The 15,606-nt window shown below is 34.8% G+C and overlaps 1 protein-coding gene across 1 annotated transcript; it reads left to right on the forward strand.

Moving 5' to 3' along the window:
• Positions 1-1,386: 1,386 nt before the first annotated feature.
• Positions 1,387-6,043, forward strand: LOC120115285 (serine/threonine-protein kinase D6PKL2-like). Its single transcript, XM_039136027.1, has 2 exons — positions 1,387-1,993; positions 5,207-6,043. The coding sequence occupies exons 1-2, from the start codon at positions 1,449-1,451 to the stop codon at positions 5,997-5,999; spliced, it is 1,338 nt and encodes a 445-aa protein (XP_038991958.1). The 5' UTR covers positions 1,387-1,448; the 3' UTR covers positions 6,000-6,043.
• The last annotated feature ends 9,563 nt before the right edge of the window (positions 6,044-15,606 follow it).

A 15,606-nucleotide genomic window follows, 5' to 3' on the forward strand; every position in this document is an offset into this window, starting at 1 on the left:
TTATGTGATCATTTAAAAAAAAATTAAAATAAAAAAGCATATGAATCGGGTATCCGGGGAGCTGAAAATGCGAGTATCCGAATTTTAAGACTACTTGACTATTGAGTACTCGGACCTAGCAGGTCGGATCACAGGCCGATAAATATATTAACCGAAGAACTGAATATCTAATACTTTAGTTACTCAAAAATACGAGTACCCGAATTTAAACACCCTTTACATTAATCATATTAATCAATGAGTACATTATTTTAATTCCCATTTTAGATATATCGGCCTAACCGGAAAAGAGAAACAATAAATTCGTTATTATAATCCCTAAAATAAGGGTATATTGTAATTAAACTTCACGGATGCACCCAACGCAACATAAATTCAGCCTCAATATCAGTCCTTTTTTATTTCTTTCCTTACTATAATAATCATTATAATTATTATTAATCTAACTGTGGTTATAATCTTTTATTATATTGAAGATTTAATTTTTCATTTTAATTTGATATAATTTAATTTTTAATTTTATAATATTATTAATATATTTAAATTGATATTACCCTTAATTGTTATTATTAAAATGATGATATAGAAATTTTATAAATAATTTTAAATTTAAATATTATTTTAAATAGTCTAGAGTGATTATAAAGTAACAACTGCATTTTTATTATTAATTGATACTAGTGTGTGACTAATTATTAACAGAAAACATTATTTTAGAGATCATAATTAGGGATGATAAATTAATTCAGGTTCGATGAATTTTGATTTGATATACTTTTAAAAAAAATTAAGTTTAAATTCGAACTAGTCAGATTTAATAGAGGACGAGGTTGGGTCAAGTTTGAATTGAATAAAAGTTTTATGACCCGACTCAATATAATAATATAACTTTCTTCTATAAATTTAGGAATAATTGTTATAATACATCTCTCTATAATTATTTTTTCAATTATGTCCCTATTTTACTGAATAAAATTAATTTTTTATTTATATTAAATCAGATGTGAATTTTTACTCTAAAATCTGAGTGAAATCAAATTTAGATGAAAAATAAATATACTTCTTAAAACAAATTACATTAGAGTGAAAGAGACATAATTCTAAAATCAATGTCAAATTTAAATAAAATTGGCCAAAAACATGACTAACCCGTTTTCATCCCTAATCTCAACTCATAAATAGAAGTTTTATGAATGTAAACAACTTAATCATTATAAAAATAGAATACGAAATTGTCCCAATTAATTACAAATTACAACATAACAGTGGGATTAAAACTAGAATAAAACACTATTCATGTTGCAAATTGAAAATGGTATGGGCCATTTATCTTCCCAGATCAAACCCGATTCATCTTCCCTTCAAATATCAAATACGGTTTCTTTTGTCTGTAGTCTGTACAATCACCATTTCCGAACCCCTTCTCTCTTTCCCTCTCGCTGTAAACAATGGAGGCGTGTCTAGACGACTTAGCCGACGATCTACAAAGCCTAAGCTTCACCTCCACTTCCACCGCCACCACCAGCTCAGGCTCCGCCTCCAACTCCGCCTCTTCCTCCCTTGCTCCCTCAACTCACGGCTCTTTCTCTTCCAAAGCCATCCGTACCGGCCCACTCTCCATGGCCGACCTCCGGTTCTCAGTCCGCCTCGGTTCCGGTGATATAGGCTCGGTTTACTTGGCCGAGCTCAAGTCTCAAACCCCACTTCCCGACACCAATGCCGCTAATACAAACAACAAAATCGAAAAAAACGAAGTCTTTTTTGCAGCGAAAGTGATGGACAAAAAAGAACTAGCTTCGAGGAGTAAAGAAGGGAGAGCGAGGACGGAGATGGAAATTCTGGAATCATTAGACCATCCTTTTTTACCTTCCCTCTACGCGGTTGTAGATTCCCCTAAATGGCTCTGTTTATTGACGGAGTTTTGTCCCGGCGGCGACCTTCATGTTCTCCGTCAACGTCAACCTCTCAAACGTTTCCCCGATTCCGCCGTCAGGTATCTCCTCTCCGTTGTATCTCTTTTAATACTCTCTAATCACATCCAACGTTTTTTTTAAAATATCATTTTAATCATCAAATTTTGTTTTCTCTTGATTATCTTAAAATTAAATTAATTAATTTTATTTTTTCCCAAAAATATTATTGGTTTCATCCATTAATTTAATTTAATAAAATTCGAAAATTAAAATATTTTTTTAGAAAAATCGAGTATATAAAGTTATCATTATATTGACTAAGAAAAGAAAATTTCCGTTTGATTTTTATATTTGAGAAGAAAAAAAAACCCAAGAGGTGTGGCCGGATTTATCTATTTCAGTGTAAATTGCACCTTTAATATTTAAATTATTATTTTTATTTCTTTTTGGTATCTAAATTTAATTTACTTTTAGAATAATATCCCGTGTTTAGGTTAGTTTTCATTATGGTGTCTATCACTAGTGTCATTATAATATAATATCAAGTAATTATTAAAAAAATAATAATCAATAATTTTATTAAGTTTTTAGTGATAGATTATGAAATTGAAATTTAAACTAAATATTAAGTATGGATTAAAAAAATTAGATTATAAAGGTTTAGGTATTAGAGGAATAGTTTACTCTTATTTTTATCTTATTTTTTCTTACGGTAAATAGATTTGATTGATTTCATTCCTTTTAACTAAGATTGACAGTAGATCCGGGGCTTGATTTGGGATATTAAAGTCAAAACGTGTTGGAGATTTGACTTGTTAGCTAGTAAACCAATAACTGGCCGACACGTAAATTATGCAATATAACGCATAAAATATCGGATCGACGCCAGCTTGACCCGGGTTTTTATGTTTTGGGTAAAAGGTCCAATTAATTTTCCCAACTCAGCTTAACACGGCAGACAAAGCGATATAATGATCCCATCATTCAGCGGTGGGTTAATTAACTGTTAGATAATGTACTAAATGCTTTTATGATTAGGTACCTTTTAAGAGTATTAATACATGTGTACTACTTGGAAGGAAATAGTTGAATATAGGGATGAACACAGGATTAATATGTGTACTTGGTATGAAGTAGTTGAATATATGGATTGGAATTGTCAATATGATTAAAGCTCAATTAATACTTGAATTGAATGTGTTTTACAAGAGTTCAAATTTCACTCTAATTCTTAACAAGTCAAAATGAATTACTTGATATCTAAGTTAAAAAGTTGGCGAGCAACTCGGAAAAAATAATATATTAAAAAAAATTAAACTATTAATAATATTAACGTTTGTATGTTGCTTTTTTTAAAATATGATATAAAACTTTTACATACTAAAACTTCATATTCGAACTTGAGTTTGAGCTTGAACCAAGCTTGAGTTTGAGTTTCAATTGAGTTAAATTTGAGAATGTTTTGAGTTTTAGATTTTTTGAGTTCGAGTCGAGCTTTAATTTTTTATTTCAAGTTGAGTTTAAAAATTTTAAACTCACTAGCTTTCTAATTTGAGTCGGGCTTGATAATTTTAAGCTAGCAAGCTTTTGAGTCCAGTGGAGTTAAGCTTTAAACTTTTCGGGTTGAGTCGAGCTTATCAATACTGAGCTAGACTCTCGTTTACAATCCTAATATGGATTGACACAAGATATAATATTAGTGTATGACTTTAAAAAATTATAGAAAAATTAATTTTAAAAAAATAAATTAGATCATTAATAATAAAAAAATATAAATTAAATTTTTTAATTTTATAAAAATTTATAACTTCTCACACCTAAACACTCCTCAATCTTTCTCCCATCGAATACTCTTCTTTTCTGGATTTGTGGGATTTGTTTAATCTTTGATTTGATGAGGGTAGACCCTGTCTTTAAATTTTTATTTATACACCTTACCGGCCCCTCCCCTAACCATTGAATACTAATAATGGACCTTTTATTTATAAATCAGATCAAACATTGCTACTTCCACTTGGGTTGGATTTTGTATTTCAGAAAGTAGGGTTAAATAGAAAACAACAAACCTTTCCGCCTTTCACAATAACCATTCCGTCCTTACATGATTGATGCAAAATGCTTCCTTATGCATTATGCAATATTCCATGATTTTGAAATCATGCCCTCTAATATTTTGATTTATTATCATATCTGGTATATTATTCACACACATCATGATTTTGTTTGTATTTCCATTGCAAATGAATCAGTTGAGGTGTGTCTAGCATTAATTTTTAAAAATACTTTGAGTACAACTCATTGAGTAACCTTAGTTGTTAAATAGAGTATTATTATTTATGAGGTAATGAATTTGAGCATCTGTATGTATAAAGTATGTATGTATTGTTAATAATTAAGAAATATCATAATTAGATATTAACATGTAATGGTCCCGACTATTTTTAAAAGAATACTTCTATAATCATAAATAATATTAAATAAGTAGTTTTTTTCAGATTTGTTTTTGAAAAGTTAAATCTTTTATGTCAAAATTATTTTCGAATAAAATTATTAATTTATCTTCATTTATGTCTTAAAATTTTAATATTTTCTGAAGGAATAATTTAAAGTCGTTTTATCTATTAAAAAGTATTTTTTGTTGACATTAAACACAAACTATTCATTTATCCTCATTTATGTCTTAAATCAGATTTAAGGTAATGTTTAAAATAATCTTTTTATTTATTAAAAACCACTTTTTGATAACAATAAATACATATATCTTAAATCAAATAGTAATTCAGAAACATTTTCTAATGACAGTTTTCAAATATGATGTTAAACTAGTCGTTGGATATGTTTTCTGCTTTTCTTTCTTTCAATATTGTCATTCAAAGGCACCCAAAATATTATGGAACATCTAGGAAGAGTGCAAGGGGAATATGCTGCACTATAAGGACACAAGTTTGATTGCTTTACTTTTTTCCTGTTGAAGTTTTTTGCCTCCGCTGCATTTAGAAAAAGAGACACGTAGGTCCCTGATACTCTACATAAAGGAGTCTACATTGATTAAGTTTAAAATTGCAGTGGATGAATGATAACGGTAGTAGGTCCTTTGGCTAATCTGATCAAAAAGTTAATGACATTACGAGAATCTCAATTATTTTCGTGTCCATTATTTTCCTACCTTTTAACTCCAGCTATCCATGGACCCTGGCTTGGCATCGTTTATCTTAATCAACGTGATGAGATAATGATGAAACTGCTTAAAATTATAGCTGCTTGATTGTTTTGTTTATTCTTGGTGCCTGCAGGTTCTATGCATCAGAGGTGGTGGTGGCTCTAGAGTACCTTCACATGTTGGGGATTGTTTACCGTGATCTAAAGCCTGAAAACGTGTTGGTTCGAACGGATGGTCACGTTATGCTTACGGATTTCGATCTCTCGTTGAAATGCAATGATTCTATGTCGACGCCCCAGATCATTTCCAATCAAAGACCGCCTGTTCCAGGTCTGCAAAATGACCATCCTATTGATAAACCTCCTTTCACATCCTCTTCATGCATCATCCCAAACTGTATAGTGCCTGCTGTGTCATGTTTCCACCCCAAACGCAAACGTAAAAAGAAGTCCGCCCATCGTGGTGGGCCTGAGTTTGTGGCCGAGCCCATCGATGTCCGGTCCATGTCTTTTGTAGGGACACATGAATATTTGGCACCGGAAATCGTGTCCGGTGAGGGCCATGGTAGCCCTGTGGATTGGTGGACATTGGGGATCTTTATATATGAACTGTTTTATGGGGTAACACCATTCAGGGGGGTGGACCATGAGCTAACTTTAGCCAACATTGTGGCTCGAGCCCTCGAATTCCCCAAAGAACCAGCAGTACCAGCAGCGGCTAAGGATCTTATTTTACAGCTGTTGGTGAAGGATCCTGCAAGGCGGTTAGGGTCCACCATGGGTGCATCTGCCATCAAGCACCACCCATTCTTCCAAGGGGTCAACTGGGCATTGCTAAGATGCACATCCCCTCCGTATGTACCCCCACCATTTAATAAAGATGTATCGGATGAAAGCTGTCCAGAGACCCCAGTAGAGTATTATTAGGTGAAGTAAAGAAATGATCGGTAAAGAAAAAAAAATCAAGAATCGCCACAGAAATCCATATAACTTGTGGTTATATTTTAAGAATATATTTTTATTTTTTTGGTATTACAAAGAAAATGGATTTCTACAATCTTAGAGTACAATCCCCTCTGGCATCCGCCCTTAATAGGGGGGAGGGGGATCTTGCCACGAGACTAACTCCTCCTGAGTAAACGCCATGTTTGCTAGTCTGTCTGCGTATTTATTCCCTTCACGCCACGTGTGCCTTATCTCTCAAGTCCATCATTGTTTTAAGATTTTCTCATAATCTTCCAAAACCACACCTTGTCAAATTCCCCAGAGCACTGCTGTCGTGCTACCGGTTGACCCTGTTTTCATCGAGAAACGACCCAGCCAATCACCGTTTTCATCATGAATCAGGCCCCCAGCAGTGGTTAATCTCGAGATAACCTTAAACTCTCCATCTGTATTTAGAATCCAAGTTCCTTCTGGTGGCCTTCTCCACTTAACCCATTGAGGCTCTTTCATCAGGGTACGATAATAAGCTGTGAAGACCATATTACCGTCCTTTGCTAAAATATGAGCAGAGGCAGTTACCTCTTTTATTTGTGAAGATCATGTCATTCCTGCACTTCCATAGGCTCCAGACAGTGGCAGTGAACAAGGTGTTCCATTCTAGTTCATCCTCCACTAATCTATGGGAATGACTGTTTCTCATAAGCCAGCCTTTAAACTCACATGCTTCAAACTGAGCTCTTAGCCTTTGGGCTTTCTGTTCTCTCCAAACCTGTCCTGCTAAAATACACTCGTAGTACGTGTTCAATAGATTCGATTTGATTATCGCGCCGCTTACATCTCTCGTCCTGGGATATTCCTTTCTTGACACGATTCTCGTTCGTATTTAATTTGTTGTGCATGCAAAGCCATAGAAATAATCTAATCCTCTCTGTGGTTCTTCTCTTCCAAACCCACTCATTGTAAGCTGTAGTAACCGATAATTTCCCATCTTTGGCAAATCCCGTCAGGATCTTGTCCTCGTCGGGATGGGGATGCCATATATTTTCCTCGTGTCCTCTGAGATGTCATTTGGATCATTTGGAGATCCCAAGTTCTGTCATCTATTATTAACTGACCCGCCATTCAATTGTTGGTGTTTTCTCTAACAGTGTGATAAGTTTGAATCAAAGGAGCCCCACCCACCAATTATGCCAGAACCGTATGAGGTTTTCAGTTTGCAACTGTCATTTACTCCCCCTCTCAACTATTCCCCGTGTGCTGAGAAGGCCCTTCCACGTGGATGAATTGTTACTTTGAACTCGCACCTCCAGTAAGATTGTTTTAAGTATTTTCCTTGGTAAATTCTGCCCCAAATTGTGTTCTGCTTTTGATGTAGACTCCAACCTGCCGTAGCTAACAGCGCTGAATTCATCGTCCTCGATTTACGTAGTCCGAGATCACCTTGGGATTTCGGTCTGCAGACCTTCTCCCAGCTCACAAGATGATTACGCTTATACTTGGTGTTGCCTTCCAATAGAAAATTAGAAAATTACGATTCAAGGTGTCCAGTGTGTTGCTCACTGTCACAGGTAGTAAGGCAGTTTGCATCATGTGTATAGGTATAGCTGTGGAGACTGATTGAATAAAGGTTTTCTTCTTGCCATAGAGAGTACACGCCCTTGCCAGCCAGCCAGCTTACGCGTTATCTTGTCCACGATTGGCGAGAACGTTCCTACAAGGTATGTTCCCAACTCATCCGTCATAGGTATGTCACATAGTTCACTTAAATGCTCTGCTGATTCATTGCTAATACTAGGAGAGATAAACAATTTGGATTTTTGTAAATTCACTGCCATACCTGATGCTTGGAAGAATTCATTCATACAATTTCTGATGGTAACGATTTAGTCCGGTTTAACCTCGACGAAAAGTAGGTCATATGTAAAAAACAGGTGACTTATTTTGGGTCCACCCCTCGAAGCCCCAGGGGCCTTCCAATCTCCAGAACCAACCCTTTCAAGGATCAATGTGAGAGTCTCTTCATGACGAGGATGAAAAGTTAGGGGATAGTGGATCTCCTTGACGGAGACCTTGTTTCGGCACCACATCCTCTGTAATTTCTCCATTCCATAACGGGGTAATCCTACAATTCTTAAAACTGTACATTATGATATCAATTAGAATATTAGGAAAACTGTACATTATGATGTCAATTAGAATATTAGGAAAACTGAAAGCATGAAGCGTTTCCTCAAGAAAGTTCCAATTCACGTTATCATAAGTCCTTTGGAGATAGATCTTCATAATTAGAGATGTAAGTTCATCATGGTGTGAACCATATTCTGAATCACAAGGATATTATCCGTCGAACTCCTCCCCGGGAGAAAACTACTTTAGAAAGGTTACACTACACGTTGGAGAATAGGCCGAAGCCTCTTCACTAAAATCTTTGAGAGAATTTTGCATGATATATTTAACAAACTAATAGGCCGGAAAAACGTAATTTTATCAGCACCCACCGACTTAGGAATGAGCACCAGTAAAGTTTTAAGAATTTCGGTGTTGACAGTACCAGAAATTAACGTTGTCTTAGCAAACTCCCACAAAGTGTCTTTCACTGTAGACCAATTCTTTTCATAAAATATCGGTTGGATACCGTCAGGGCCTGGGGCCTTAAAGCTTTTCTTATTGAACAAAGCATCGCGGACCTCTTCCACAAGTTTCTCTCTCTCCGTGACATCAAGGTTCGATTTATACTTGTCATAAACTATAGTCAATCCTCTTGAAGGTTTAGCAGCAAACAGATTGTTGTAGCAGTCAACTACATGGTGGCAGAGGGCTTGGTTGTCCGTAACCTATCATTATTAATTAATCACCCCAAGGTTTGATTGTATCTACGCCTAATCATGGTCGTGAGGTGGAAGAAATGTTGTTCTCCCCTTCAACAATCCCGTCAAGATTGTAACAACTATTCATTTTTATTGAATTATTTAGGTTTTTCTAACGCATGTACAGATTTAATTATCTAAATATATGAAAAATGAAAGATCGATATTGTAAATGTTTGGCGTGTTAGATTCCGACAATCCGTATATATATAAACAAGCATCGATCTGGGGAGGCGCCGCGTCGATTGCGGTGGATTGGAGAATAGGCACGAGGGAATGGAAATTGGTGCTTTTTTACGAGGGTTGCCCATACCATGTGATTTGTTTACTGCCTATGGAAAATGTGGGGGCTCTTGCCATGATCCCTTTACATTGGCTCACATGATAATTGTGTTCTTCCATTTTATGCCATCAAATGGTTTAATATTTGCATAATTTACGCATTTTGTACTTGAATTATTAGTTTTGACCAGTTTTAGTATCAAAACTTTCAATTTTTTCAAAACTATACTTAAAATTTAGCTTATGTTTCATTTGAGTACCCCGTTTAAAGCTTAACATTAAATTTTGAAAATTTAGGTACTAAAACAAACTAAAATTGATCATAGGTATTAATCGCGTTAAGTTTTTAACGGATTAAAATTTCAAGTTTAAATATTAAAACAAATTAAAATTAATAATTTAAATATTAAACACAAAATTTACTCTAGTATAAAGTTATTTGCATGTCAATTAAGTTATCACATACTTAAGATAAAATTATTTTATACGAATCAATTTTAATTTAGAAAGATAACATCTTTCTTATATAATGTCATGTATCCCTCCAACCATATATAAAATAAAAGATATTATATATGTATTTTGACGAGATAAAAGTCAATTTCCAAATTATAACAAAGGTTTAGGATTACAATTGTAAATAAAACACATGATAAAAATATTTTTCTATAATCATTAATACAAAATTGCACAAGGATTATATAAGGAAAAAATTGAAAAAACTTAACTAAATAAATACAAATAAAAGATAGATAGAAACAAATCTGACTGTACTGATAAATGAACCATAAAAGGGAATAAAACTATTAAAAAACTACATACAAATATGAAATCAAAATCAAATCCAATCCAAGGGTCAAAAGTAGAGAATATGAGCCTGATAACAAATAAACGTAATCTTGATCAGTCGTAGCGATGTCAAATCAATTCTTAAAAAAAATAATAAACGAAAATAATGACTAAACGAAAAAAAGTGTCAATAGATAGAGGAAAAAATGTCATAAAGACACAAAAATATCATAAAAACAGAAAAATGTATTATAAAGACATAGTTATTAAAAAAATGAAAAAGTAAGAAAAATAAAAAATAATAAATACCACCTGTTGACGATTAACTCTAATACTGACGCTAAACTACAAAGATGTAGAAAAATGACTAACAGAGGCACAAAAAAGATAAAGATAAAGCTAGAGGCACAAAAAAGATGAAACTAGTGTCATTTAAAATAATAAAACTTTTATCTTAAAATATAATAAAAATAAAAACGGCATGTAGCACTTTTTAATGTACTAGTTTTTTTCTCGTCATGTGCATTATGTGAGGGCCACAACTTCTACAAGACCTTAACTGGATAATACACTATAGACTATCTATATTTAGGGTTTTATAGTAAGTTAAGAGGAGACTTAAGAATAGTTGTTCTTTTAGGCATAGTAAAGTGTTTTTAAAAAAAAAATAAGTTTAATACAAAAATAAGTGTTTAAATTATATAATTTTTTATTTAGGTGTTTAAATTATTTTTCGGTCAATCCAAATGCTTAATGTTTCAAACGTTACCATTTTAAGTGTCTTAACTATAATGACCATTGAAAAATTCTGTTAAGTGACACATATCACATTTATATAATTTTTAGAAATTATTATTCCATCCGTTATTCTATTCTCAATAATAACCATAAGAATGTTTAGTAAAGAAAAGTGCATAAAAATAAGGAGAGTTTTATTAGAAGCTTTGAGAGCATAAAAGCAATGGCATAACATATTGTCGCAACCGTCTTTCGGTTGGGGCCCGGAATTGGGTTTCGATTTGAAAAATGTGGATTGAGAGTCGCCACCGATCATTTATTTAAAACAAATGGGTTGATCGGATACCCTATTTCTTACCTGATCTGTGTCTTTCCAAAGATGTGTCGGGTTCGGGAGTCGGTTACGGTCAAGGAAGGATTAGCACCCTTGAACCGTCATTTCGGTACTACTTAATTTCCAGTTGTCTTTGATTAAGAAAATTGCAAGTTAAATTAAAAGGTAAAATTTGATCCGAATTACTTACCTTAGATTGATTTGAAAATATACCCTTTAAAAGTCAATATATACGTTAAAAGGAACAAATAAATAATAAAGAAAGTAAAACGAATAAAATAAAGGAAATAATAAAAAAGAAGATAAGAATAAGGTAAATGTAAAAAATAAATAAATAAATAAGTAAACAAAGGAAAATAATGATACTAATATGTACATAGTAAACAATTAAGTAAACATAAGATGATAATGCAAGTAAACAAATAAAAGGAGGTAAAAGGTTAAAAGTAGATAAAAAGAAACTAAGAAGAGGATTAATTAAATAAAAAGGTTAAATAGGTAAGATAGCAAAATAATACTAACAAATAAAAAATAGTGATATAATTCACATAAATAAAGAGTCCAAAAATAAAGAAATATGGAGAATAAATAGAAACTATAATTCAATATATATATATATATAATAATGATCAATATAGTATTTATATTAAAAAAATATATATACACATATATAATAGAATAAAAATACGTATATAAAATAAATAATATAAAATAATAGGAATAATAATAATAATAATAAAGGGATCAAATTGGAGTAAAAGTTAGCTGGGTGTCCAAATTAGAAAGAAACAAAATTAGAGATAAAATTGAGATGTACTTTGGGTCGAAATAAACCTAAAAAATCATAGGGGACCAAAACAGAGATTTACTTATATTACAACGAAAATGCGCGGGTTAGCTAAGTGGATCGGGTCAATGCGCGGGTTCAACGGGTTTAATATATGAGTTAGTTTTTTTTAAAGCTTCTTATTTTCTTCTTCTAACCTGAGAGACCCCCTCCCCTTTTCATAAATCCTCTCGCGTGTTCTTCATTCTGAAGAACACACCGTCGCCTGCTTCCAAAAACAACCGGTGGCCACCGCTCATCGGCGGTGGTCCACCACGAAACCCGTCGTTTTTAAAGACCATTCCATTCCCACAGTCCAAAAATCCAAGTGGTTTTTTCAAAAATCGACTAAAAAAACGTAGATCTAATAAATAAGCTTCGAAAAATAAAGGCCTCACTCTGTTCATTGGCAAAAAAAAATGTTTATTTTGGTGATTTTCTGAATCGAGAACAACAACACGAACGCATGCAAGCCTCAAAATGAAAAAAAAGGTATAAACTTTACCTTCTATTGCTTTCAAAATCTCAAAAAATGTTTCTGCTTTGCCATGATAATGCTCGTGATTTTGCTCGAAAGTTTATGTTTTTATTTCGTATTCCAAATGAATCACAAATGATTTGATTTACATGTATTTATATCCTATATTTGCTAAACATTTGAGTCCTAATCTAACTTGATTGCTTGATGTTGATGATGATGGCTGTGATTCTTGCGCCGGAGGACTCGAGGACTGTTGGAGAGGCGTGCACGGCAAGGGTTGTTGTGCTGGTGGAGAGTCCTCGTTGAAGAGGAGTTGTGGCGCTGGCTGGGGCGGGCGGCGCTAGGGCTCGAGCTTGCTAGGGTTTCGCATAGTGGACTGTTATGATCTGTTGGGCCCAAATAAATGTATAGTTTGTAAAATAAAATGAAATAATATATATATATATATATATATATATATATATATACATACATATATATTATAATAGCAATGGACGAAATTTGGTGTCTTCAGCTGCCCCTCTTTGCTTATTATCGTGTAACGAAAATGGAGCAAAGATTAAGAGATATAAATTTCATCCATATCGAATGTCCTCTGTCGTAGAGTTGAAACCCGATGCTGAAACTGGTTTGTCAATCACGAAATGACCCTCTCGCCGTGAGGTTGAGTCAAAACTAGGAAATTCTGAGCACGAACTCCTTCATCATGAAGTCAAAAACGAGCTCAAATCTTTTGGCAAGTGGCCTCTGAATCATCCTCTGGTCAAGATACTTCACCGTGAAAGTGAAACTTGAACTGAAGACTTTGGTGTTGTGGTGTTATAGATGACTCCTTCGTCGTGAAGTTGGGATCCAAGTATTATTCCGCGTCCAATATCCTCCGCTGTGAAGTTGAAATTGGTTCTGGAATTGGGAAATTGTTTGTTGACAGTCAGCCACCCCTTCGCTGTGAAGTTGAGCTTGTGCTGTCTCAAGTCTAATATCCTTTGCTGTGAAGTTGAAATGGACTCTGAATGAAACTTTGTTGACAACCATCGGTCATTTCGTCGTGAAGTTGAACTTGCGTTTTCTGGAGTCAATATCCTTCGCTGGGAAGTTGAAATTAGCTCTGAAATTGGGAAGTTGTTGTTGACAACCAGCGGTCCCTTCGTCGTGAAGTTGAACTTGAGTCGTCTGGAGTCCAATATCCTTCCCTGTGAAGATGAAATTGGCTCTAAAATTGGGAAGTTGTTGTTGACAACTAGCGGTCCCTTCGTCGTGAAGTTAAACTTGCGTTGTCTGGAGTTCAATATCCTTCGCTGTGAAGTTGAAATTGGCTCTAAAATTGGGAAGTTGTTGTTGACAACCAGCGGTCCTTTCGTCGTGAAGTTGAACTTGCGTTGTCTAGAGTCCAATATCCTTCGCTGTGAAGTTAAAATTGGCTCTGAAATTGGGAAGTTGTTGTTGACAACCAGCGGTCCCTTCGTCGTGAAGTTGAACTTGCGTTGTATGGAGTCCAATATCCTTCGCTGTGAAGTTGAAATTGGCTCCGAAATTGGGAAGTTGTTGTTGACAACCAGCGGTCCCTTCATCGTGAAGTTGAACTTGCGTCGTCTGGAGTCCAATATCCTTCGCTGTGAAGTTGAAATTGGCTCCGAAATTGGAAAATTGTTGTTGACAACCAGCCGTCCCTTCGTCGTGAAGTTGAACTTGTGTTGTCTTGAGTGGCGCGATATCCTCCGTCGTGGAGTTGAAATCGTGGATGTTTGGCTTCGAGCTAGATATCCTTCGTCATGAAGTTGAAATCTACTCTCGAGCAAATTGTGAGTTCAATATCCTTCATTGCGAAGTTGAAATTGACTCTGGCTAAAACTTGAAAAAGTTATGGGGATGTGGAGAGAAATCTCGATCTTCGATTGTCTGTATGGAATTTCGAAGATTTCGACCCTTGGTCTTGAATTCTTCAAATGTTCAAGTCTGATGTTTATTTTTATATCCTTGATCCGAGAAATTCCTCTCGACCATCTCAAGTATATGCACAAGCCCTGATCAGCTTCCGAGTACCTGCACTTTTCAATGAATCTTTGTGCAATAATATACTGATATCTTTTGCATGAGTGAATAAATCATTAAGTTTAAGCTCAATCTAAGATGCTCAAAAGGAATTGGTGTAGAGAAAAGGATTGTCTTTTATTCATGAGGGAAAAAGAAACAAATAATACATGACAAACATTTTGGAAGATGAAAACATGATGAGGTATAAATGAATGTCTTAGATTTCAATAATGTGGGCACTTCTGAGCTGAAAAGCCGTTAGGTGACCTTGAATACAGCCTTTGCCAAAGGATCTTTGAAAAATGCGACAATCTTCAGGAGAGTGCAACCTTTCTCTGACTCGTTGAGTCTGCAGAAATTCAGATGCTGGGGAATTTCAAATGTATGGGTTTCTTGAATTATCCAAATTGCCCTTTTGGGTTTTCAAATTGGATCCATCCTTGGTTGCAAGACGCCCTTTGCGGATTTTCACCTTGAACCCACCTTTTTTGCTCTTTTTCTTTTTTTTTCCTTTTTCTATCTAAGGCGCCCTTTCGAGTTTTCACCCTAAACGTTTTTTTTAACTTAGGACGCCCTTTCGGGTTTTCATCCTATGCGTAGTATTTCTTGACTGCATCTGAGTTGATGGGATGTGGCAGGTCAGGTCCATCCATTTCGGCCAGGACAAGGGCCCCTCCGGAAAAGGCCTTTTTCACAACATAGGGTCCTTCCCAATTTGGCGTCCATTTTCCTCGGAAATCTTTCTGAACTGGTAAAATTTTCTTTAGCACCAGATCTCCTTCATGGAATATTCTTGGGCGTACCTTCTTGTCATGTGCTCGAATAATTCGTTTCTGATAGATTTGACCATGTGAATGGCTTTCAGTCTCTTTTCATCTATCAGATTAAGCTGATCGTATCTGGATTGCACCCATTCTGCGTCATCTAGTTTAACTTCTGTCAAGACTCGTAGTGATAGAATTTCTACTTCAATGGGTAGTACTGCTTCCATTCCATATGCTAGTAAAAATGGAGTTGCCCCAGTCGAGGTTCGATAAGCGAACAAAGCGAAAGGCAACTTCTCATGCCAGTCCTTGTAGGTCTCGGTTGTTTTCTCCACTATCTTTTTAATGTTTTTGTTTGCTTCTTCTACTGCATCATTCATCTTTGGTCTGTAGGTAGTAGAATTGTGATGCTTTATGTTGAATTGCTCACAAGCAGCTTTCATCATTTTATTGTTCAAGTTTGTAGCATTATCA

The sequence above is a fragment of the Hibiscus syriacus genome, unplaced genomic scaffold (assembly GCF_006381635.1).
Source record: "Hibiscus syriacus cultivar Baekdansim isolate YM2019G1 unplaced genomic scaffold, ASM638163v2 tig00110260_pilon, whole genome shotgun sequence".
NCBI classification, from domain to species: domain Eukaryota; kingdom Viridiplantae; phylum Streptophyta; class Magnoliopsida; order Malvales; family Malvaceae; genus Hibiscus; species Hibiscus syriacus.